Source organism: Aquila chrysaetos, chromosome 1 (assembly GCF_900496995.4).
Source record: "Aquila chrysaetos chrysaetos chromosome 1, bAquChr1.4, whole genome shotgun sequence".
Lineage (NCBI taxonomy): Eukaryota > Metazoa > Chordata > Aves > Accipitriformes > Accipitridae > Aquila > Aquila chrysaetos.
Genome location: NC_044004.1, coordinates 43445857 through 43469744, shown reverse-complemented (window position 1 = coordinate 43469744; position 23888 = coordinate 43445857). Strand labels below are relative to the sequence as shown.

General features: G+C 39.6%; 1 protein-coding gene and 1 long non-coding RNA gene across 9 annotated transcripts in view; both read right to left on the bottom strand.

The window, feature by feature from the left end:
- Nucleotides 1-15565, bottom strand: part of DDX60 (DExD/H-box helicase 60) — a 48288-nt gene extending 32723 nt beyond the window's left edge. For 6 of the 8 annotated variants that reach the window (XR_003922657.1, XM_030008773.2, XM_041124552.1 and 3 more), the window contains exons 1-12: nt 13252-13636; nt 13048-13117; nt 11451-11628; nt 10967-11308; nt 10353-10460; nt 8697-8858; nt 7613-7771; nt 6979-7120; nt 5690-5851; nt 4199-4301; nt 3367-3482; nt 1014-1177 (exon numbers count right to left, since the gene is read on the bottom strand). Coding sequence is in view for 7 of the 8 variants with exons in the window: in XM_030008773.2 (XP_029864633.1) it covers nt 1014-1177; nt 3367-3482; nt 4199-4301; nt 5690-5851; nt 6979-7120; nt 7613-7771; nt 8697-8858; nt 10353-10460; nt 10967-11308; nt 11451-11628; nt 13048-13117; nt 13252-13636 (2091 nt within the window). In the remaining variant the exon portion in view is untranslated. Of the gene's footprint in view, nt 1-1013; nt 1178-3366; nt 3483-4198; nt 4302-5689; nt 5852-6978; nt 7121-7612; nt 7772-8696; nt 8859-10352; nt 10461-10966; nt 11309-11450; nt 11629-13047; nt 13118-13251; nt 13637-14910; nt 15117-15466 lie in introns of those variants that run through there. The other 2 variants (XM_030008784.2, XM_030008793.2) reach the window with 2 other exon arrangements.
- Nucleotides 15566-17071: 1506 nt separating this feature from the next.
- On the bottom strand, nt 17072-21983 carry LOC121233416. The gene is made up of 3 exons (XR_005932770.1): nt 21852-21983; nt 21044-21200; nt 17072-18882 (listed from the first exon to the last, which is right to left on the bottom strand). It is a non-coding gene; the product is annotated as an uncharacterized LOC121233416 (long non-coding RNA).
- Between the last annotated feature and the right edge of the window lie 1905 nt (nt 21984-23888).

Sequence of the window (23888 nt, the reverse complement as noted above, 5' to 3'; positions counted from 1 at the left end):
TAAAATGAAGACATTTAGAACTAACCAGCACTGTGCATAAACATTATCTAAAAAAAGCTAATCCATAAACTTAATCACAGCAGGTACATTATAGTTTTCAATTAATCTGTGTTATGCATTGTGTTTTGGGAATTGTTTAAAATAGTACTTCATTTTGAAGGAGATATCATTTCTGAATCCCAATATATGTTGCTCTAAAGAGCTTCCCTAAGCTTCATTTTAAGTCAGTATAAAGCTTCACAAGTAGTATAAAAAGGCACAAATGTGAAAAAATAAAATAGCAGATGTCTGAAAGTTAAATTTCAAGCTTTTATTTTATACATGGGTAATTGTAATTCTGATCATATTGAGATACTTTACCATAAGTTAAATAAAATTAAGAGTTCAGCCTTACTTGAAGTTAACAGTTATTTTATATACAGACTTTTAGAGGTAATTCAACAGGCCATAATCTGTAATCCACAGCACAGTCCATTATGAAATATTACTCAAATTACTATTGCTCATTATCATTCATGAGTATGCAAGTACATGCTACATCCCTATGATGTCTGACAATGTTCACATAGTTAGGATTAATTGCAATATCTACAGGATCTTTCATAGAGAATGTTTCCAAATAGCACAGGGAAATAAATAACTGAAAAATGTTTTTTCTGTATTTCTCAATAGTTTCTTAAAGTAAAATTAAATTCATGAACTCCAGTTTCCTTCACTCCACATTATAATACTGTGGCCATGAGACAAAACCTATCAGCCTTTACAGAGTTCATATTTATTGATTTTTTTATTTACTTGTGCCTGTTAATATATAATCACTCATCAGTATTCCTAACTAGGAAGAAAAATACTTTTGCCAATTAGCTAATTAAATTTGAAGTCAGTTTAAATTTCTTCAACTAAGAACTACTAGTGCATTCAGAATATAAAACTTCAGCTGTGGGACTCATATAGTAGAAATCCTTTCCTGGATAATAGAAAAGATTTGGAAGGAACAACTTGAATATACTCACATGCTTTTTTTGTGTCTTTTTGACAGCAGCATTAGCATTCCCTGACACATCATCTTGACGTACAATAAGTTTTGAAGTGCTGTCTTCCAAAGTGCTTCCATAAAAATGACGAAAAGTCTGTAACTTTTGTATTTGTCTTCTTTCTTTTGGATCTCTGGATTTTGCTGCAAACAAATATAACTGATTAAAAAACACTCTGATAAAATTCCAGCCTAATCTATTTCCAAGAAAAGATACCTGGGTAATGGATAAATTTCCTAAAAATTCCTCATTGACCTAAAGGTCAAAATCACATTTTGAAAGAGGCTGGCTACTAAGACTCACTGAAATCCAAGAGTACTTTGAATTATCTGAGAGACAGGCAATAGACTCAAATTCAAACTACTTCAGGCACACATTAAAAATATTGGAAAACTTAATAAGCAGGATGCCTGGAAAAAAATTATAACTGTTTGAGCAAAATGCCTAGGCTTCTCACACAGTCCATCAAAATAGGAAAGTGTCTTCCGAAGGCAATTCAGATGATCAGAAAGAGACCTCTTCCCCATGAAAACAAGAGTCTGTCATCAGAACATAAATAAATAAAGCTGCTGGAAGAACACTTATGCTAGCCAATGGAAGATACTGAACTGAGCACATGGTTACTTCCACACTTGAGGCTAAGTATTTCTCTCTGCCCTAAAATCAAAATGATGAGTCAGCTTCTGAGTGTGAAGATGCATCTCAGAAGATCTTTCTGCTTTTCACAAGAAATCTGAGATGATACATGCCAGCATTCAAAGGGCACTCTCTTCAGCTGGAGTGGACATAAACCTTCAACTCCAACATTATGGAAGGCGCTCTACCTACTATTCTGCAGGTTATGCTCCCCAAACGTCCCATTGAAATCACAGTGCACAGAATATTGCAAAAAATCATCCAGTCAAAAAGATGAGCAGACAGAAACCTGGTTTCATAGATCAAGTGGTGCAAATACCCACTCAGTAAAGAACATCTCTAAGTCACTAAATGAAAACCACAAGCAACGCTGTTGGAAGTACTAACAGTAATCCATGAATTCTCAACTCCTGTTAGGTTTTTCACAGTTTAATTCATTGTATGATGCAACAGGTGATAGGAACATCTTTGAGAAAAAGCTTTGTGTACTTGCTGGTACATACAGTATCGTGTACCTCATTTCAGGTAAATACGCAAATGTAAGATCAAAGCTAAGTTCATGGCTTGTTTTCCTTGGTATCTCAAACTGGAAAAAACTTACAGGAAACTATAATGCATAAAATCAAGAATTATGATACAAACAACTTTTGTTTACTTCTGTGCTCGTTTTAGTGGGATAGAATTAAATTTCTTCATAGTAGCTTGCATGGGGCTATGTTTTGGATTTGTGCTGAAAACAGTGTTGATAATGCCGAGATGTTTTCGTTACTGCTGAGCAGTGCTTACACAGAGTCAAGGCTTTTTCTGCTTCACACCCCACCCCAGCACTGAGTAGGCTGGGGATGCACAAGAAGTTGGGAGGGGACACAGCTGGGACAGCTGACCCCAACTGACCCAAGGGATATTCCATACTGTATGATGTCATGTTCAGCATATAAGGTTGGGAGAAGAAGAAGGAAGGAGGGGACGTTCGGAGTGATGGTGTTTGTCTTCCCAAGTAACCATTACATGTAATGGAGCCCTGCTTTCCTGGAGATGGCTGAACACCTGCCTGCCAATGGGAAGTGGTGAATGAATTCCTTGTTTTGCTTTGTTTGCATGTGCAGCTTTTACTTTACCTATTAAACTCTCTTTATCTCAACCCATGAGTTTTCTCACTTTCACCCTTCTGATTCTCTCTCGCATCCCACCAGGGTGGGGGCGTGCACAAGTGGCTTGATGGTGCTTAGCTGCCAGCTGGGGTTAAACAACAACTTCTTTTCTGTTCCCAAAAGATAAGATTGGCTATGCGTGCACTGTGCAAACATCCAAGCAGATTTTGCACACGTATAGATGTGCTTACTAAGCATTATCCAAACTATATATTTAAAAATTAAACTGCACATGTACATACAGTTTGCTTATATAAATCTGTGAAGCATTCCACAAGCAAAAGGGAATGTATCATGAACATCGGACCACAAGTGCTCATTCTGTTATACTCCTTAGACCTATTTAAGATAATACACAACGCATAGACATAGTGCACATGCACATCAGTTTAAATGCAATTTAGCTATTGCAGTAGCTCTAGTTTGGCAAGTATACAGCTGCAAATATTTTCTGAAATGAGAAGTCCTTCTCCAAAACCACGATAACTTTTACAATACTGTTCTATCCAACACAGACACGTGGGCTTTGTGTTAGTTTTTCTTACCATCAGCATTGCACTGTACTCGCTCATATTCCTCAGTCAAAGGTCTGCCAGAATGCCAGTGACAAAGCTCATCAAATTCCTTGTATTTAATAAGTGAAGTAACTGCAGGATCATTGCTGAAATATACAAACATTAGCAGAGCAAAAATTAAAAGTGTTTTCTGGCATCTCTAATGAAACATTCAAAACATTAAAAAAACTGGGTATTTATCAAAACATAATTTTCCTGTGGCAGAAAACCAACACAGGGTTTAATTCTACTCCAAATATAGTATGTCAAGATAGCCTCAGTTTTTCAGAAAGAATTACTAACAAAGTAAAACCCCATTTTTTCACTTATTTTCATACAGATTAATCACAGAATGCACTGTAACTACATAACTCACACGCTGGCTAAAAAATACTCATTGTGCAGCACAGAATGCACTTCCACAAGTAGCAGAGCAAATGTAAAGGATAATCTCTTCTTACTTTTTTTCAGTATTTTTATTTAATGTTTTTCTTTTCCTGAAATCAATCTGAGCTTTGCAATTTAGGGTAAGGCCTTTCAAATACAAATTGTACATTTAGAAAAACAGTTCTAGAATGTAGAATAAGAATCAAAGACTATAATGCAAATAACAGTATGAGAAAATATGGATATATTGATTCTCATCCATCTTGTTCTGAACTTAATATTTAGACCAGTACATGTAAATGTGAAATTTTACCCAGTCATAGCAAAAACTCTTCTACATTTTTACAAATTGAGCATAATATGGATGTAAAGTGCAGGGGAGTAGAACATAAGCCCATATAATGTTATTTCATTAGAATAAAACTCATATATGTACCTTTCTAAAACAGGTAGGTCTTTCAAAACATCTCCAGCATAATCTTCAACAAGATCAGATTTCACTGAGATCAGTCCAATGTTAGGAATTTCTTCTTCACAGTCTTTACAATGTAAAAAATAATTAATATTGTTTAATTAAGAATATCTATAATTGCATATCATACGTGAAAATTCTGTCAAGTTACATTATAAATGAAATTCTATAAAGTAAAATTCGCTAGTTCCCCTTTTCCTGTTTCTTCTCAAGCATGGGAAGAAGAATGAAGCAGACATCATTATTGCTTCCAAGTAGATACTCTCAAAATCCATTTTAGACACCTGCACTAATTTTTGAATGCTACAACCCATCTCATCTCACAAGCATCTACTTTCCCACGCTGATTCCATAAAGACCATAGTCTCCTAAATATGCACTTTCAGCTGCACTTATGTTAGATGACTAAAGATGACATGTAACATTGTGCATCCTTCCCACGTTTGATGTCTAGCCACAACTTCAGGTATTTAAGGCATCCAAAGGAGATACAGAAATAGGCAATACAAATGCTGTGCCAGAAGATGCCTTAATATCCCACAGGTAACAAAGAAACTGCCTTTTTTTGCCCACTAGAGCTCACTTTGCCCACTTGACAGCTTTGAAACCAGCTGAAGAACACTCACAAACTTAAGCAGAATTATATTCCAGCCTTTACTCAGTTTCTTACCAACTGTGTCTTCTAAACATTTATACAATTTGGTAGGTTTAAAACAAACATTTGAAGGTTGTAACAAAACTGGTTCTCAAGAAATGTCAGATATCAGGCAAAAATCTCTACCTACTTCTTTCATATATTCAGAACAGGACTTGTAAGTGAGGGAAGAAAACAAATAATCTCTGAGCCAACTACGCACTTCCCCAGTTATGGGCTACTAAACAGGATGATGGTGTAATTTAAGACGCTTATGGGCAAGTCACATTTCTACACCTTCAAGGACTGCAATGTGAGCTACGCTGATGGCTGGACCCTACCACGAGGGCAACAATTTTGTATTTCACTTTATTTGCTGCTCCCGTGCCCAATACCTATGTCAACATGTACAAAGATGTTCTTCAGAGACAGTCTTCCTGCAGTGTAATTGTTACATTAATTATGAGTAATTATTATGCTTTTTACTGTTATTTGTATTACACTAATCATAATGGTTTTTTACAATACATACAATAGATTTGGGCTAGCAATCATGGAACTAAACCCAATTCCTACTGAAGACAGTAACAATACTTTCCACTGTCTGCAGTGGAATCAGAATTTCACCCATAAGGCCTGGTCAGAATTATTTTGGCATCAGCAGCAAATTCTGCTAGTGGGTTGAAAGGAAGGAGGAGAGGATCCATGAAGCATGGATTAGACTTGTGATCAGGATAAAGTCAGATCACTACTCCTAGAACTTTTAGTGATAGTAATGAAGATCATGCTTCTAACTCTCTAATTTGCAGAGTTTTCAGTACCTCTAAATAATGTCTGCTCCTGTTCAAGAAATAGTTGAGAGGTCTTTCGTATTGGGAAAGCATCTCCAAAACTATATTTCATGGCCAATTTTGTTACCGTGTCCCATAAACATTGGTATTCATTCTCCATTTCTTTCCCCAACTCCTTTTTGAACTCTAATCCTGCACAAGAAAGAAAGAAAGAAAGAAAGAAAGAAAGAAAAAAGGGCACTTTAAAATTAAGTTTCCTCAAACAGAACCTACCTATTCACCTATGCAGCATCAGACACAAAGACTTCATTTCTATCCAAGGTCTTTGGTCATTAGAACAAATTAGAACAGAATGGTGTACATTCACAGTTTTCAATAGCCCACGGTATAAATAACTAAATGTACTGAGATGCATTTTGGAAGAAACACCAGATTTAGACTGTCTGTGGAAATCTGCAAGCTCCACAGCTGAAGAAGAGTTTCCCTCACCTTCGCCTCCTGCAGGGTAGGATCCTGAGTTGATAATTTTCTCTTTAGTGCCCAACAGTAGGTATCATTATAAAAATAAATGTTTCATATTCCTAATTTGTATTTCCTTTAAAAAATTCCTCTACACTTGCTTTACTGAGGTACGTATAAGACATCTTGTGACTAGATTCATAAAGAAAGTGTTCTGGTTTACTACCAGATAGGCAGACTCATGGCAGAGGATTTCAGGTAAACAGAATTACTCTGAAAGAATAGTTGCTACAAATCTTTTTCCATACTTCCTTGCTCTCTCAGCTTTTGTAATGTTTTTGCAAATCTTAACATATCTGATGGTGTTTTCATGTATTTATAAGACAATATATGATTTTGCCTGAATCAATCTCATCTGAAATTAAAAATATTATCCAATGTCACAATGACAGTAGGGATATAATCTAATTTCCATTCTGACTATGTTGCACTAAGACAAAATGAAATGGATAGAAAACTGGCTAAAAATCAAATGGTTGAGAATACCCAGCAACAGTGACCCAGAACTCTTACTACCTATGCTATATCACTCTTCCTTTGCATAAGTACAGGTGGCGCATCAAAGATATGACATGGTAAAGTATTCTGAATGAGTACTGGTGAAAGACACTTTCTCATGTGATTTTCTAGACTTAGCTATAGAAAAAATTTTTCCTATTATTCCATAAAATGTATCCATTATTATATGGGTAATTAGAAAATTGTGCTCATTTCTGCTTGTACAAGCAGTTTCATTCTCATTTTGCAGCTTAATAAAGTTAGAAATGTAAGAAAGCAAACTGTTGAACAAAGATAAATACCTTCAGTGTACTTGACCTCATAGTAATGTGCAAGATTTATGAGCAGTGAATCATCATTTAAGTCAGGCAGGTAAGTTAAATCCAACTTCCAATCATTTGTATCACTTAGCTGTGTCAGAGCAAAATGCGTACACAACTGTTGCTGTTAAAATAGAGCAAACCATTAATTCTTACGGAGCACTTTTTCATGCAGAGGGATCGAAGCATCTCCAAAGCAAGGTTAACTACCACAGATTTTATTGACATGAAAAACCACACACTGTTACTTGACTTCTCTGTGGTCAGGAAACTGCCTTCACTGCAATAACCAACTTTAAACAATAAAAAGGCCTGCCATCAAACTTTCCATATTGGATGAGACCAAAAGGTCCATCTAGCCCGGTACCCTAACACTAATGGTGGCTAACTGGAGATGTCTAAGAAGAGGTCAAGTATAGAGATATTGCCCTAAACATTCTTCTAGCCCCACTGATTTGTGGGTCACAAGATTCCTGAACTAGGTAAGGTTTGTTTCCAGCAGGTACATTACATTTTTTGATCTCATCAGATGACTAGTGTAGCATATAAAGGAAAATGAAAACTGAAATGACAATTGCACCTGATGACAGAGGAAGTAAGGCAGTGCTACACATACCATTTTTATTAATGGTAAAACTTGCTTAGTCCAGCAGGATTTCATTATCCTAATCTGAGCTCTCTGTGAAAGAGGCATATGAAGAAGAAAAGTCACTGTAAGACATTGCATTCTACAGAGGTCAGCTGCTGCTTCTGGAGATAGAGGTTTACTTCTTCCCTGTTGAGAGATGACAGATAAAAATTTGACCATGCCCTTCAGTAAAATAATTGTGTTCCTCTCTACTTAATTCAGTGGTTTGTACTTTGTTAAAGCAGCTAATAATTTTGATCTATTTAAACAATTTGTGCATTGTAATTACTTGTGGATGCACTTCAAAATGAACATTCTTGTAGTGCTGGTAGATGCAGATCAGTTATAATGTAAAAAAAAAAAAAAAAAAAATCTCTTTTCCAGAAAGAATATGCCTATGAAAATCAAGACAAAACTTAAAAACTATTGTCAGTGTGTCTGGCTAGAAATATTATTATTTTAAGATGGAAAGTTAATATCTAGATATAGGCCTATGCTCTTCTCTCAACTTCACACAAAAGCCGGTACAGAAATCCAGCTGTGCTAGTCACTTGTAGCTATCCTGTAGTCCACTGAATATGTGTCTCAAAATATTACTGATACATTGCATCTGTGTTAACTTGATGAAAATATAAGACTTGTAGTATGACCCCAAAAATGATGTCATGACTGCATCTAGAAAGAAACCTTTTTTCCAAAATATCTTGCTAACCTGAGGAAAAGTGTATTCTTCTGTAAAAGCTAGTATGCCACTGAACATTAGGAAAAGAAAAATAATGAGCACAACCAACTTCTAAGGTAAAACTTCCTATGGAAGTAATTGCTCCTAAGGTAAAACTTTCCCCAGAAATAGCCACTGTGGCTGGGGGCACAGTGCCACCCACAGAGAGACCATGCTCCTTTGAAAAAGCTGTCGCCACGGTAATTATCTGAACCAGACCACTTACAGAGTGTACTAACAAAGGAAGCAGCTGGGCCTCTCTTCAGCTTGGGATCTAGAAGGGCAGCAGTCTCTGCTGTTAGCAAAATGTTTATGGTCGCTGTGCTGAAAAGGTACTAAAAAAATTCTTACTCTTGCTGATTGCTCTGTCTTTGCTCCCATGGAAGTATTTGCATTTTCCAACATGTTGCTGTATATTTTTAATCCCACAGCACAAGCAAGAACACAGACCACGCGCCGAATGTCAGATCCTTCAGGCCACAGTTGTTTCAACAGATGGACAGTCTGGCGAACCTGTAGTCATAACATTATGAATAGCACAAATGACGGCTATAATAAGTCACAAAAAAAGGACAAGTCTTAATCTTTACAGTTCCATCGGAGAAGGGGAAAAAAAAGGGTATGAAAACTACAGACGGAAAAGTGGGCACAATCATTAGTAAAAATACCTCTTTTTTTGTCATGTCCCTGAGGGCACCAACAGCCCTGACTGTCCCTGCCCAGCCCCTGGGGCCTCCTCCCACCTCCCCTGGGCCCCATTTCAGCCCCTTGGGGCCGTCAGTCCCTGCCCCAGCAATGCTGCAGCAGTGCCCGTCTCCAGCTCCCCACAGCCCAGCAGGCTGACAACCTGGTCTAGCCTCAGCCCATTCCCAGGGAGGTGCCTGATGCCCAGGGTTGCAGCTGCCCCCCGGTTGCCCTGCTCTTGACTGGGGCAGTGGGACAGGCCCTGGCTACCAGACCCTGCCCTGCCACCCCCAGGGGAACTCCCACGGCCCCATCCCCAAAGGAAGAGCCACCCGTCCTTGCTGCACCCCGGTGTTTCTCTGCTCCTGGAGTATCCAATTATTTATTGAACTTGCTTCAGGAAAGATAATCATAATAAAACAAAATATTAGCAGTAGCCAGCCAGGCTTTAAAATGCTTTCTGATTAACACCATTTTTTTCTGGACTGAAAAAAATCAGCTCACTGGACCAGTATCATTCCCACTGAAGTCAAAGGAAGCCTCGCTGCTGCTCTCTGCAGGAGCAGAAGTAGAGTCACAACACTGCTGTGTAACTTAATGCTCGGAAAAATGGCAGGAGTATATCAGGCACTAAAGGTGATTACGGTACCATAAAAATACTGATTTTTTAAAGTTGAAATATTGTAAAAGTACTGCTTTAATCATGCAAGCACAGACCTTGCAACTGCAATCAAGCTCTTAAGAAAAATTCCCAGATTGTGAACGCTTCAGTTAACAGAGTGTGCAAGCCTTAGCAGCTGCAATAGCAAGGTTCAGATTTTGAGATATCCCTACAGAGGAGGTTGCTGCTGGCAGCAGCACCGACTCTCACCTGCTGCTGCTGAATGTACCCTCCCACACCCTGCCCTCAGGAGACAGCTGCTGCCACGGGGGTGAGACAATGGCCACAGTGCACCCGGAGGGTAGCAGCCACAGCCCTCCATGTGGCTAAGGGTGGATTTATGCCACAGATGGTGCTTTCTGCTGAACCGGCTGGTTCCCATCTTCTGCAAGACAAAGGCAATCACCAAGATGGAAACATCCCTTAAGTGGCATCCCACTAATCAGCTTCCAGCTGAACCATCCTACTTTAGTGGACTTTAAAGAAAGAAACAGCTTCAAGCTGCTGTGAAGAAGGGGCACAGAGGAAACCTTCTCAGACTCAGGGTGTCACTTAAGGATGAGAGCCCCCAGTTCTGGCTAGGAGAGAATTTCAGGTAAAGGAATGGAGGAAGACAGTCAACCTGAGGAAAAAAAGAAAAAGGATCGAAGAGGTCAAAGTACCTCTTTTTGTATGCTTTTCAGGCTCAGCTTGAGACGTTCATACAGACATATTAATGGTTCTTTGCTCCTGACTAGGTTTTCACAGGCACATCGCAGATCTTGTTCATACTAGAAGTGTAGAAGTCAAAGTTACATGCAAAAGTCAATAGATACAATGCATCAAGGACTACTAGCCACAGACAGAAACCATTCAGATATATGTCAATCCTCAGCCTCCAAGAAATTGTGAATTTCAGCCTCCATCTATTGTAAATAAAATTTTTAAAATTACATCCCTGGCCTAAATGCTAGTCTTTGTCTGGCATATTACAAGTCAACTAAGATACATGATACTGAAGATATGGGAAAGGCTGTATCTGAGACTATCATATCTTAAGTGAACAAGGATGTGAAATGAGACTAGAGAGAACAGGGCAGGAATTTGCCACCAATCACAATGTCTTCCTTGTTAAGGATTTCAAGATCAGTAGATTAAAGGATCATAAAATGAGCCACATATCAGTGCTCTATAATTTTAATATGTAAAATATAATACTCATATTGAGATATTTTAATTAAACCTAAGTAGAACTAACGCCATTATTGCAGACAAACAACAAAGTTGTGTAACTTACCTTTTGAAAAAATAATCTGTGTTTATACACACTCTGAACATGATATCCGTAAACTCTAAGAATATCATACTCCTGTCCTGAAGCAAGCACAACGTTGATTTTCTTGGACAATGAATGAGCAATTAAAATAGATAAATAGTCTGTTTGGAGAGAGGTCAGTCCTATGTCAGATAGGATGATGAAGTAAGGATAGCTTTTCTTCAGGAAAATCTCCCATTTGGATGATAAACAACTGGAAAATTCTGTATGAACAGTGGTGCTTGTGTTATGTCTCAGGTGTTCTATTAATGCAGTACGTAAGAAAAGAAAATGAGGATACGGAAAGTACATCTGTTCTGCATCCTGTGGGAAATAAAAACAATGAAATTATTCAGTTACATTTGTTGACACAATGAACAGTTTCCTAATCCTGATTAGGATTAAGCAGTTAGTTTTGAAGGAGTGCAGAGGTTTAAACAGCGAACAAATGTTACTTGTTCAGTACCTTGAAGAAAGCAATGACGTATTTTGCTCCTTTTTCAGTGAAATCCTGCAGGAAGCATTCAATTTGGTAGAAGAAGTTTAGATACTGTGTTTCCTTATCTAAAAACATTAGCAGTAGGGAATCCCCATCTATCACAAAGAATTCAGACTCAACAAAGTCTTTTAACAGACTGACATACCTGAAAGAAAAAGAAATAGCAGGTACATAACATTACTCCAAGAAAAGCTGGGAACATGGGACAGAAGAAATTTGCTTACTAATATATTTTAAAATAAATGGTTTTGTTAATTAAATTAACTAAACATTAAATGTATAAATTAAATCAATAGCAAACCATCTTTCTTGGATCTAAGGTTAGTCCTAAATAGCTTGCAATTCCTACAGTTATTGAATGTATTAGCAGTTGTCTCCTTTACAACTCTGGATACTTTTGTAGCATCTGAGGCTTCTGTGACTTACCTGGCACCTCTTGTCCATGTCTGCTTACACAGAAAGTGTTATCTGTTCTATAAGAAATACCCTACATGAGATAACCACAAAATATATTTTGAGAGCCTTCCTGCCTGAGTTTCCAGCTAAAAATAGCAAGTGGGTTATCAACAACTATCATGACAATGACAACTACCTCCCTCATCTAAGGAATGTCTATGGCAAGAAAAATACCTTAATAGCGAGAGGAATCCAATCACAATACATTCCTTCAAGAGAGCAAAGAGTTAAAAGACTTCTTCACCCCCTTCCTATTTCAGAAAACTATGAAAGTTGATAGAATTTGCATTAACCAGTCTTAGGTCAAACTTGAAACAAATCGTTTCCACTGAAGATGGCAAGTATAAACAGGCAACACCTCAGCAGTTAATACATCCTAGGAATTGACTGCATTCTCCAACTCTTTAAGAATCCATGAAAGTCCAGGGACATGACGTTTTACCCAGGACAGACCAAGGAGTCAGAAGAACTTTTGCAGGTCCAGATGAAGAAGAGGCAAGCCCTTCTAGTAAAGGTTCTCTGCTTTCATGTTTATCTATTACATACTACACTATTACATACTACAATACTAATGCATATTATGAGATCATCCATACTCTAATGGTAAGAACATGCTTGTTTTCTTCAAGGCTGTCAAAGTGCCTGATACACATCATCTTAGATCCACACCTGGGAATAACCAGCTTTCCCTTCTGGCTGACATCAACAGATTCTGGTTTACAGGCCCAGTTTGTTATCCGATGCAATGAGTAGCCTTCCATGAACAAAAACTATGTAAACTTCTGTCTTACACATTTAAATTGTCTGCCTTTAATTAATACTAATCTTTTCAGCATGTAAGCTCCAGAATGAAGAGGAGACACTTCACTGTCAATGTGAATGGCACTATTGCTAATCCTTTTCCACATTAAGCAGGGAAAGGAATTAGAATCAGGAGATGAAGATCATGCATTAGAACTGATGTGCAAAAACACAGAAAGTATATATGAAAAGGAAAATTTTGTAGGAAAACTGTTTTAAATGCTGTAAAAGTACTAGCCTTAAAACATGTGAGGAAACATGCTCCAAAAAAGCATGACAATTTGAAAAAGAACCCCACTGTACTTACTGAGCTCTTGATAGGGATGCCCAAACGTGTACCCTCAACTTCTTCAGGAATTCAAGATGTTTTCTTACTTCTAAAATATCCACATACATGGTTATTGATAGAACCATAAAACCATAACTCATCAATTAATTACAAAAGAGCCAAAAGGTAAGACACCGCAATAAAAGCCACAGACACGAGCATAAACTAGTAACAGCTCCTCACCAGGGCTTTGGGAATCACGTTCATGCTGAAGAACTATGAAATCCTCTCCTTCAGTTTGTGATGCCTGCTGTGTCACTTCTTCAGTGGTTGAGATACTATAAGCATTACTGTAATCTGGGTCTTCGGCTTCTTTTTCTTTATCTTCCTCTTCTTTAAGCATCTGTGCAACGGCTGCTTCGGCTTTGTCACTGGTGTCATTCTCCTCATCACTGTCACTTGTACTCCCACTCTCTTTATCTTCCCTTTTTGGAATGAAGCCTGTTTTCTCACTGTCGCTACACTCACTATCCTTATCATCATTACTAGCATTCTCATTAGCATCATTATGAATGACTTTCTTGAAATGATCTTCTGCAGAATCCATCACAGATCTTGATTCTGGCATCCAAAAAAAGAAAACTCTAAGTAATCAAGAGATAATTTTCAGGAAATAGGGTATGCTCTGAGGCTTCAACCATTAAATTATCTACTTCATAATCACACTGGAATAAAACTTTAAGAAAAATCAGAAAGCATTTTCTGAACATCCCTGTGAGACATATTTGTATTTTAAAATCAACAAATGTTGTTATGAACTGTAAGGAAAACATCAGCTTTTGTCTTTCTTAAAGTTTACTAAAGAGGAGCATTACATATCTGTTTTGCATTTTGCATGAAGGGACCCATGGGGGGTTAGTCATGATTTGCTGTATTAGTCATATCTACATGGCATGCTCCAAGAAATGATGTGCATTTCCTGGTTCAAGGGACTTGTACCCACACCGTTCGTGCTAGTCCAGTCACAAGTAGGCACACCACAACATCTTCATTGCATGATGGGGGTAATAATGGTTTGGTATCAATCCCATTTTTTAATTCAGTTTTAGCTTTTTTCTTCTTTTTTTCAAGGGTAGAATTCTCAAATCTTGAGTGAGTATACAATTGTAATGGTTAGGGTAAACCCCCACTTTACGAGGTCACAATGTTCAGTTCCTTTGAGCTAAAGAACAAGCAAGCAGCTTGGGATAACCCTGCACAGTTCCTACAACATCAGCTCAGTTCTTCTGAACTTCAATTTTCTCTAGTTTCCATTCAGGTAACAGCCTCACACAGTATTTATTGCTGCAGTATTTGCCATTGTAATATTCACGTGCCTTAGATATGGTTATCCTTTATTTTCCTGAGACCATAAAAGAAGTATTTAATCTTTAGATGTCATTTTTAGTCTTATAACCTTTCTTAAAAAACTAACAAAGTAGTGCAACCTCCATTTTTCAGATTTCACAAACTCAAAACTGAACTGCAATTTTCTTTTGATTTTCAACTTGTGTTAATTTAAACTTCTAGCAAATGAAGTTGCAGAAAAAAGAAACGAAAATACATTTTTATTATCAACTTGTAAAACACTGTACGCATAGTGTGCTATATTACAGTGGGGAGCTTAACCTAACTTTACAGTTGAACTTTAATACCTATTTTTACAAAATGCAAGCTATTTATACACATACAGCTACATAAAGTCACCTTTTGTGTACCTGCATATGTAGTTTTTGTTAAGGCAGCAATAAACCTGAGACTTTTCTCCAGTTTCTTATCTAAATTGAAAAAGCTATATCAAAAGCTTGAGAACATCATTCTGGGATGAATTATCTATTTTTGCATGCTGAAATTGTCGCTTACCTAGAAAATGGCCATCGCTACTTCAGCAATCTCCTAAGCAAGCGTGACTTTCCGTATCTCAAAATGTAAAGTGAGCCATTCTCAAGGAAAGCAAAACTGTATCTGTACATATTCATGTATGGGCTGCTCTATTTCCTTTCAAAAAAAGGCTTAAATGCTTTGCTACATCGGTGCTTTTCTGCAGTGCACACACTGACATCTGAGGTGCCTGGGGCTACAGCGTAGGCAGAGGCAACCAGGTGGCTTTGACACCCTGCCAGCACCCCTGTTGACCCTCCACCCTGGAGGGTGCTCGCAAAGCTGCCCGCAAAGTCCCAGAGGTTCCCCTGAATGCGGTCCAGCTACCTCGTCCGGCCCCAAAACCAACTGCAACCGTAATGCAAACCCCAACCCCAGCTCCAGCACCATGCCTAAACCCAACCACGGCCCCCCCCAACCCCCACCCCGACACCAAGCCCAATCCTAGCCCTAACCCCAATCCCAGCCTCAGCCCCAAACCCGACCCTAAAGGCAACCCTAACCACAACTTCTAACAAAGCCCCGACCCGCACAGTACCTGCCGCCGCCGCCGGCTCCGCCGCCGCCGCCGCCACCCCGCCTTTAAGGCGTCGCCGACGGGCGGCCCCGCGGTCGGGCCCCGCCGCCGCCCGTCCCGCCAGCTTTCGGTTTCCATTCCCGGAGGCCAGCCGCCAAATTCAGGTTTCATTTCCGAGTTGCCGGAAGAGCTGCGTCCGTGACTACGGCACTGCAAAGTATCACCAGTATTTCCTTGCTTCCATTAAAGTCAGGGGGGTCCATGCTTCAGCTAACGGTCCAAGAGCCATTAAGCCTGCATTGCTTAAGAATTTTGCTAATGCAGGTCGCATACACAGTGCAGAAAATATTCATTCCTATTTCTGTCCCTTTATTCACCACAATCTATTCTTCTACCAGCCTGCTTTCTTAAAGTAGGACATTGCACGTAAAAATAAACTAAGAGATACACTTTACACAACTTTTTAGCATTTCCCGCAAATCCTTTACCAGGAACAGTACCAGACGCCTATCACTTGGTTTAAAATAGCAAAGCCTTGATTCGCAAGGGAACTTGGGTACCCGAGAACTGTTGAAACAACATTTAGGAAACCAGAGTTTACATATCGGATTGTCTTGGCGAGAAGTGAAAAGCCCAGCTCCTCTTTAGGTCAGATAACTCGTGCAGGATACAGCACAGAAAACTGCTGGATCCTCATGGATCCAGGTAAGTTTTCGACAGCCTCCCTGGTGGGCAGCTGACACATTAACACTTGCCATGTAAGCAGATCAGAGGTCTTTTCCACATCCCACATTTCCTTTGAGACTTGTACGAAGATTCCAGAAACTCAGGAGAATGGTATCTTTCACAGTACAGTGACACACCCACAGTGCTCCAGCATATCAAAATTGTTCTGTTTAGCTAGCCAAGATAAGCCCCCGCTCCCTCCTCTCAGCACACTTCCTTTTTCTTTGGTAGGTAACCATCTGGGAAATACTTGGAACTATTTCCTTTCCTCAAATTAAATGCGAGATGATCTTTAGCCCAATGTTTCAACACATTTTTAATATAACTTTTAATTAGGTCCTGAAGACAGACCTTTAGATTCAATTCTCCGTTCCTTTGGATGATGCATTTTGGTTCAGAAAAGTGTATTTTAGGTCTGCTATTCACCTGAGTAAAAGGCAGATCAGACACTTGCCTGAGGAAGCTGGTGCCACCTCCATGAAAACATATTTAAGAAAGAGCAAAACCACCCCTCAGGCAGAGGAGTGAGGAGGCAGGAAAGTAAAAAAAAAAAAAAAAAAAAAGAGTGCAAACACCAAGGTCAGGGGCCCCTACGGAGGACCCTATGCTGGAGCAGGTGCATATGCCCTGAAAGAACCACAGCCTGTGGAAAACTCACCTTGGAGCAGGTTTATCCTGAAGGACTCACACTGGAGATGGGCTAGAGTGTCAAGAAAAACTGCTATGTCCTGACTAACCCCCCCCCCAACCCTCATCCCCCCTGTACCACTCAGGGGATGGGGAGGGATAGAAGAATCAAGAATGAAGGAGTGAAGTTGACCTGAGAAAGGGGAGGGTGGGGGAAAGGTATTGTTTAAATATTTTGTTTGTTTGTTTCTCACTGCCAAAATCTATTTTAATTGGCAATAAATTAAATTACTTTTCCCCAGGTCGAGTCTGGTTTGCCTGTGACAGTAACTGGTAAGCAGTCTCTCTGTCTTTGTCTTGACCGCAAGCTTTTCCATCCTATTTTCTTCCCCCTCCTGTTGAGAGAGGGGAGTGAGAGAAGAGCTGGGTGAGCATCTGGCGGTTGGCCAAGGTCAACCCACCACACTTCTAGATCTCTCTACATAATGCATGAGGCAAAAAGGGAAGGGGTAGAGATAAGTGCTCGAGATGAGTATCCGAGACAGCTGTTCTTTCAAGCGTGAATCAGAATGCCTAAAATCATTGAGCAGATGGCAGTAACCATCTAGTGTAGAAAAACAGCTGCAAAAATTTTAACTTGAGACATCTTACAAAGGGGAAATTCAAATTGTAACTGCTCAGCAATCATAATTGGAGACCGAGGAATGACCTCGTCCCGCAGTACAAGGTCTAACTCCAGAACCATGTCAAACAACAGAAACAGGAATGCCAGAGATGAATGACTCTATATAAGGGAGAACAAATTCCCTTGTTGATAAAATGAGAAATGCTACAGTATTGATTTGTAATTATATGACTGGTGCTGGCGTAAGTGTGTATAAGGAACCGGCTCATGCCACATTTTTGCAGACTCCCTGTAGAACCGCTAATGGCAGTAGGACTCTGTCCAATGCATTGTCCACTAAATCATTTTATACTTAAACACAAATGTGTATTTAAGTGGTACAATAAGAATTCCGCAACACTTATTTGAAGCTGTCAGGAGCTGCCTATCTTAAGCTAAGTGTGGCAGGTACACCTGCCCCAATAAAGACCAAAACTTCTCAATTGCTGAAAGGAAAGGGTTAAACTAGAAGCTGCAGTTTGGGGTTCCAGCCGCCCAGCCTGCGTGGCAACTGGAGTCACTACACAGAGTGACACAAGTCACATACCCCAGCTACCTGAGCCCACCAGGAGCACCTCATCCAACGAAACACCTCCATCAAGACAAGTCTCTAGACCCCCGACCATATATGACCACAAGCCCCGATCCAACCTAGGGTATAAATGGAGCCCACCAGAAGACCCCTTGGAGCCAGCCTTCCTCGGAGCAGCGGGTCTGCAGTCGCAGACTCTCCCCTTAGATCAGGTCACCGTCTAAGGAAACTTCCCGGGATTGCGTGCCTCGTCTTATCGGTGAGTGATATGCGCATTTTGACTCATCATTCTAAACTTAGATTTGGTTACAGTTTGTGTAGTGATAGTTCCCAACTGACATCCTGAACCTGTAAATAAGTTGTGTTTGTCAGAGTGTTTACAACCTAATATTCCTGTTCAATCTGGCTGTTATATCTCAGTATCACATAACATTCCTGTTCAATTTGACCATTGCATTTTGATATCATTAAAGAAAATTGACTTTTGCAATATATCACTGTCGGCCTAGTGTTTCTGTGACACTAAGCTAAGCTGTCTCCTTTAAAATAAATGCATAAATTCAAATTTTGCATAAGTTGTGCCTCAACTGTTTTTGGAATCTAGTCCTAAATTCAATACAGATGGTGCAAAGACTAGTACATGTCTGAATGGGAGAAATTTTTAACCCAAAGATTGAACTAAATATGTGAATATTTTAATTTCTTTCATTAACCTTACTGTACCAACACAAAGTACAGAAAGTAGTGATAAGAAATGTGGTAATGCTTTGATTACTTTTCAAACAATAGTAAGTGCAAAGGCCAAACCATAAGGAACCCTCTGCTTGTCTGGTCTAACTACAGCCATAGAACTTTGACCACATTTCTCAGAGGTCACTTAAAGAAATGCTGGAAAATGAAAGGAAAAGATTAAATGTGTACATGTTTTTATGTATGTCGTGGTTTAACCCCACCCAGCAACTAAGCAACACACAGCCGCTCACTCACTCCCCCCCCACCCAGTGGGATGGGGGAGAAAATCGGGAAAAAAGAAGCAAAACCCACGGGTTGAGATAAGAACAGTTTAATAGAACAGAAAAGAAGAAACGAATAATGATAAGGATAACACTAATAAAATGACAACAGCAATAATAAAAGGATTGGAATGTACAAATGATGCGCAGTGCAATTGCTCACCACCCGCCGACCGGCACCCAGCTAGTCCCCCCAGTGGCAATTCCCGCCCCCACTTCCCAGTTCCTATACTAGATGGGACGTCCCATGGTATGGAATACCCTGTTGGCCAGTTTGGGTCAGGTGCCCTGGCTGTGTCCTGTACCAACTTCTTGTGCCCCTCCAGCTTTCTCGCTGGCTGGGCATGAGAAGCTGAAAAATCCTTGACATTAGTCTAAACACTACTTAGCAACAACTGAAAACATCAGTGTTATCAACATTCTTCACATACTGAACTCAAAACATAGCACCGTACCAGCTACTAGGAAGACAGTTAACTCTATCCCAGCTGAAACTAGGACAATGTAGAAGAAAAATTCTTTGCTTAGTGTTAAGATAGAGTTATTATGAACAAGTTAAAGTTTTAAATTAGGAACTATCCAGGGTTACCCAGTCATTTTTATTAGTATTTTTACTCTGCATTTTCTCATTGAACTTTCTAAATGGTAAAACCCCAGTCATGTGCATCTTGTCATTTTTTCCTGAAACTACTCATCATAGAGGGATCTCCAAATATTTCAGCTCCATTTCTTAAGATCAGCTAGATTTTGATACATTTCTATTCAGTTTATAGGAATAAAGAACAAGTCTCTCCCAGACTCTAGGGATCTGCATCTGCTCTTAATGATTTACCCATTTATGTGAGATTTCTGAAGTGGGTTTGCTTTCTAGCACAACGGTAAGCAAGGCACTAGAATAGGATCCCAACAGTGGTTTTGCTCTGGAGGAGGGAGGTATCAAGGTGGTTTGGGGAGGTGAACAAGCATGGCAAAACAGAGGGATAAGGAAGCAAGAGGCTGAACGCATGTAAACAGGTTGCTGGGCAGAATGCTTGTCTAGCCATGCACCTGCACCTAACCAGCACAGGCTGTCCTGTCTACTCATTAAACTCCATTTCTAACCACCTTCCTGGGCGAGGGACTACCTGTTGTGTGTGCATGTAGGTCTGAGTGCCAGCAACTCCTGTCAGACCATGGGTCACAGGGGTCCATGTGTCTGTGGAACCAGAAACAGGAGTGAGTGAGGGTATGTAAGTCAGTGTGCAATCCCTAGTGACTATCAAGCCAAACCTGCCAGCAAGCAGGTGAAGTGGCCTGGGAGCCAGGTATGCATATCTCTATGGGTAACACCCCTGGAGGAACTGGCCACCAGGGTGTCCAGGCCAAATTCTGGCAAGCCCATAAGGTCTCAGGCTCAACTGAGAGACCTGTTTCCACGTGCATGTAAGTGCCTGTGCAGGAGGCAACTGGGGAGAGCCAGGATCCATGGCCAGCCACTGGATAGCCCAAGTGCACAGGCCCAGCTACTGGTGGGATCTGCATTGTACATATTTCCCACTAAAGGGCCTTCTTCCTGATCAGCCAGTGAGTGCTGAGCATTTCTCTGACTCTGTAGATCTATGTGGCCAGCTGTGTTTATATGTATGTGTTGTATCTATGTGTGTGTTTGTATACCTGATGGGGACACATGCTCAGCCCTGCTACTGGTTAGACCAAGTATTTTCCTAGAAAAGTAAATCTGATATATGCTATCAAATTTAAGAGCATGAAACAAACTTTTCCAGGTATAAAATCTGTTGATCATCACTAAATTGCATGTGGCTGTAAAAGAAGAGACGAAGAATTTGATGTTAAATAGAAAAGTGTTCTTCATAAAATAAGAGTGCCTTTCTCATGTGGCTGTTTTGAAATTAGATTCCCTACATGTTTGTCAAGCACATTAATATCCTCAAAACCAGTAATAAGACACAATCTATAGAATTTCATGTGCATTCTCTGAAATATATCCATCCTGGATACTAAATGTGTCCTTATAAGCCTTTTAATTACATACTTACAGCATAGACACTTTCTGCATGAGCTTATAATGGTTGCATAAGCAATTATCTTCATTTCCAGACAAGCATGCAAAAGGCGAGATAGCTCTTCTTCCATTATTACAACCCATTAATTAAGACGCCAGTTCTGAGTCAGTGCATTCATTACCTGAGAAGTCTAAACAGAAGTGACATAAAATGTAAGCGTAGCCATATTTACAAACACAATTCTTCTCCAACCCATACAAAAAACTTCTTCATACTAGTGTTATTTAAGTACTACCTCTATAAATTTGAAGTTACGAAAAACAACTAAAATCTTGAAGACTTACTTTTTATTAAAGAAAAATTCAGCCATGTTCTTCATCTAATTTTTTAATGATTGAGATCCTTTTACACCCTGGTAAATCTTTCCTCACTTTATATACACAGAGCCTCTGTTCTCACTCTCTTGTAATTTTGGCTAAATTGAATCTGATCTGAGATTTCACAAGCATGCTGTTTGCCTCAGGATGAATAGGTGTTTCTTAAAGATTCAAATCTTTTAACAATTACTGAGAATAATTTTAGGGGAAAACAGGACTATTTTTAGCTATAATTATTTTTCTGTTTCTTTAGAAACCTCTATTTTACAAGGCTCTACCCAAAACTGTTATGAAAATTTCCTTCCCTAACTATTTTATCAATCAGTCTTTATAGTATAAAAGCATATTAACTTTGTTAACATATGCTAGTTCACGTTATACCCTGCAATGTAATGAGGCAGTGGAATTTTACTGGAGGCTTTAGTATTGTTCACGTTTAAGTAAAGCAAACTAAAGGACACCACCTCATCACAAGCAGCAGAAGGACAGCCCAGCCCTGGAAGTAAGGACTTTGCTTTTTAGAGCTGTTCATGAAGGATAAAAGATACCCATGGACAACCAAGGTAATGCTGGCATCCTAGCCCCTCCAACACCTTTGAAACCCTCCCAGCATCTGGTGTCACAGATAAATTCTACTGAGGAGATTGAAGTAGACGGACGCCTGTAATCTTGAGAGCAGACAACAGACGACACTTTATTGCTAAGACACACACATACTTATAGTCACATATTCTGCAAAGTCACTGTACACGCGCACAAGCATAAAATATGATTGGTTATCTCAACACTGTACACGCGCATAAACATAAGATATAATTGGTTATACTAACTCTGTACACGCGCATAAACATAGGACATAATTGGTTATACCAATTAAAACATGCGAAACTTGTCTCAGTCTAATTGGTCAAGATAAACTGCCGAATTGAGGTTCTTTGTGCCAAGTTCCCTTTATCGTGGAATGCTCACCTGTGTTCTTCTAACTGGCATCTTTCTTTTTTTGTCTTCTTGTTTATTCTGTTCAAGGTCTTCTAAAGGCATCTGGAATGCTCTTGCGACCGATGTTAGCTAAATATGTGTCCACAATTCCCCCTTTTTTGTTTTTTTTCCTGACAATTAACAACGTGCTGTATTGCCCTTTGAAAAACCTATGAACACAGTTAATTAAACACGGCAAAAGCAACATTATACCTAATAAAATACATAAGAATAAAAGACACACAAAAAGAGGTTTGATTAATAGCTTTAGCCACTGTCACCCAAACATTCTTACCGTCCCACGGCATTAAACGATGTGGATCAAACACCGGCATCACTGTCATGGTGCTTACTACAGTCAGTGTGTTCCATATCAATCTCAGGATAAGGTTTCGTCCATTTAGTTGGAATCCACTTTGGCCCATTTTCTGTAATGACACAAGCATAACCTCGGCCCCACGTTATTATCAATGCTTCTTTGGCATCAGCATTATCTATTTGCTTTTCAACAGCATCTCGCAGATGATCAATAAAGGACATATAATGTTCCGTATTACCCTGCCTTATACTTGTAAATGATTGTTGTGGTTTTCCAGCTTCAGGCAAGGTTACCATTGCCTTCAGAGCTAAGGAAGCTGATTCTTGTAATGCTTCCACCGGTAGCCTTGCTTGCCTATTAACATCTGCAAAGTCACCAGTCCCCATCATTTGTGCAGAAGTGATCATATACCATGGATCTCCTTCGGGGCGGTCCAAATTTCTCAGTGCCGCTAAATCACATAATTCTGCCCATTTCACCTTCCATAATAGACGCTGAGTCGGGGTTAAAATCATTGTAGCCAATTGTGTACAGTCAAAGCCCATTAAAATTTGACCAGAAAATATATTCTCCAATAACGCCTGACTAAACGGAGCAGACAGTCCATTAGCCATTACTGTTTTCCGTACTTCTTTTATTAAATCCCAATTGAAAGGTTGCCACACGTTTGGGGCATTCTGCCTGACTGTAACTGGAAAAGCCACAGGATTTAGACCTTCGGTTAACATTTTATCATTTATGTCCTTCCATCGCTTTTTTATAGCTTCTCCTGGGGATGTATCTGCCTCATAGGGAGGTGCAGAGGGGATAGGTCTCTGCTCGAGAGGCAGGTTACTTAAAAGTTGATCGTTGCCTCCATTAATGACATCTCCCTCGGTGTTTAATTGCTCATCACTGTCCGAATTATTTACCACCTCGCCACACACACTTTTCTCTTTTTCCGGGGTATTTTCAATTGAAATTTTTACAGCAGCAGCCACCTCCTTTTCTGCCTTAAGGGCTTTCAACGTCTCCAGCACCAGTCTCCACGTAGTGGAGATTTTCTGAGCCTTCACGTCCCCACGCGATACAAAGTCCCAAATTACTTTTCCCATTTCTTCCCAATTTTTAATTTCAAAGACTTCTATATTCGAAGTGGGGGCACCATGGTCCTTAAGCCACTTCAGCATCATATGTAAAGTATTTGAATCATATTTAACTCCTC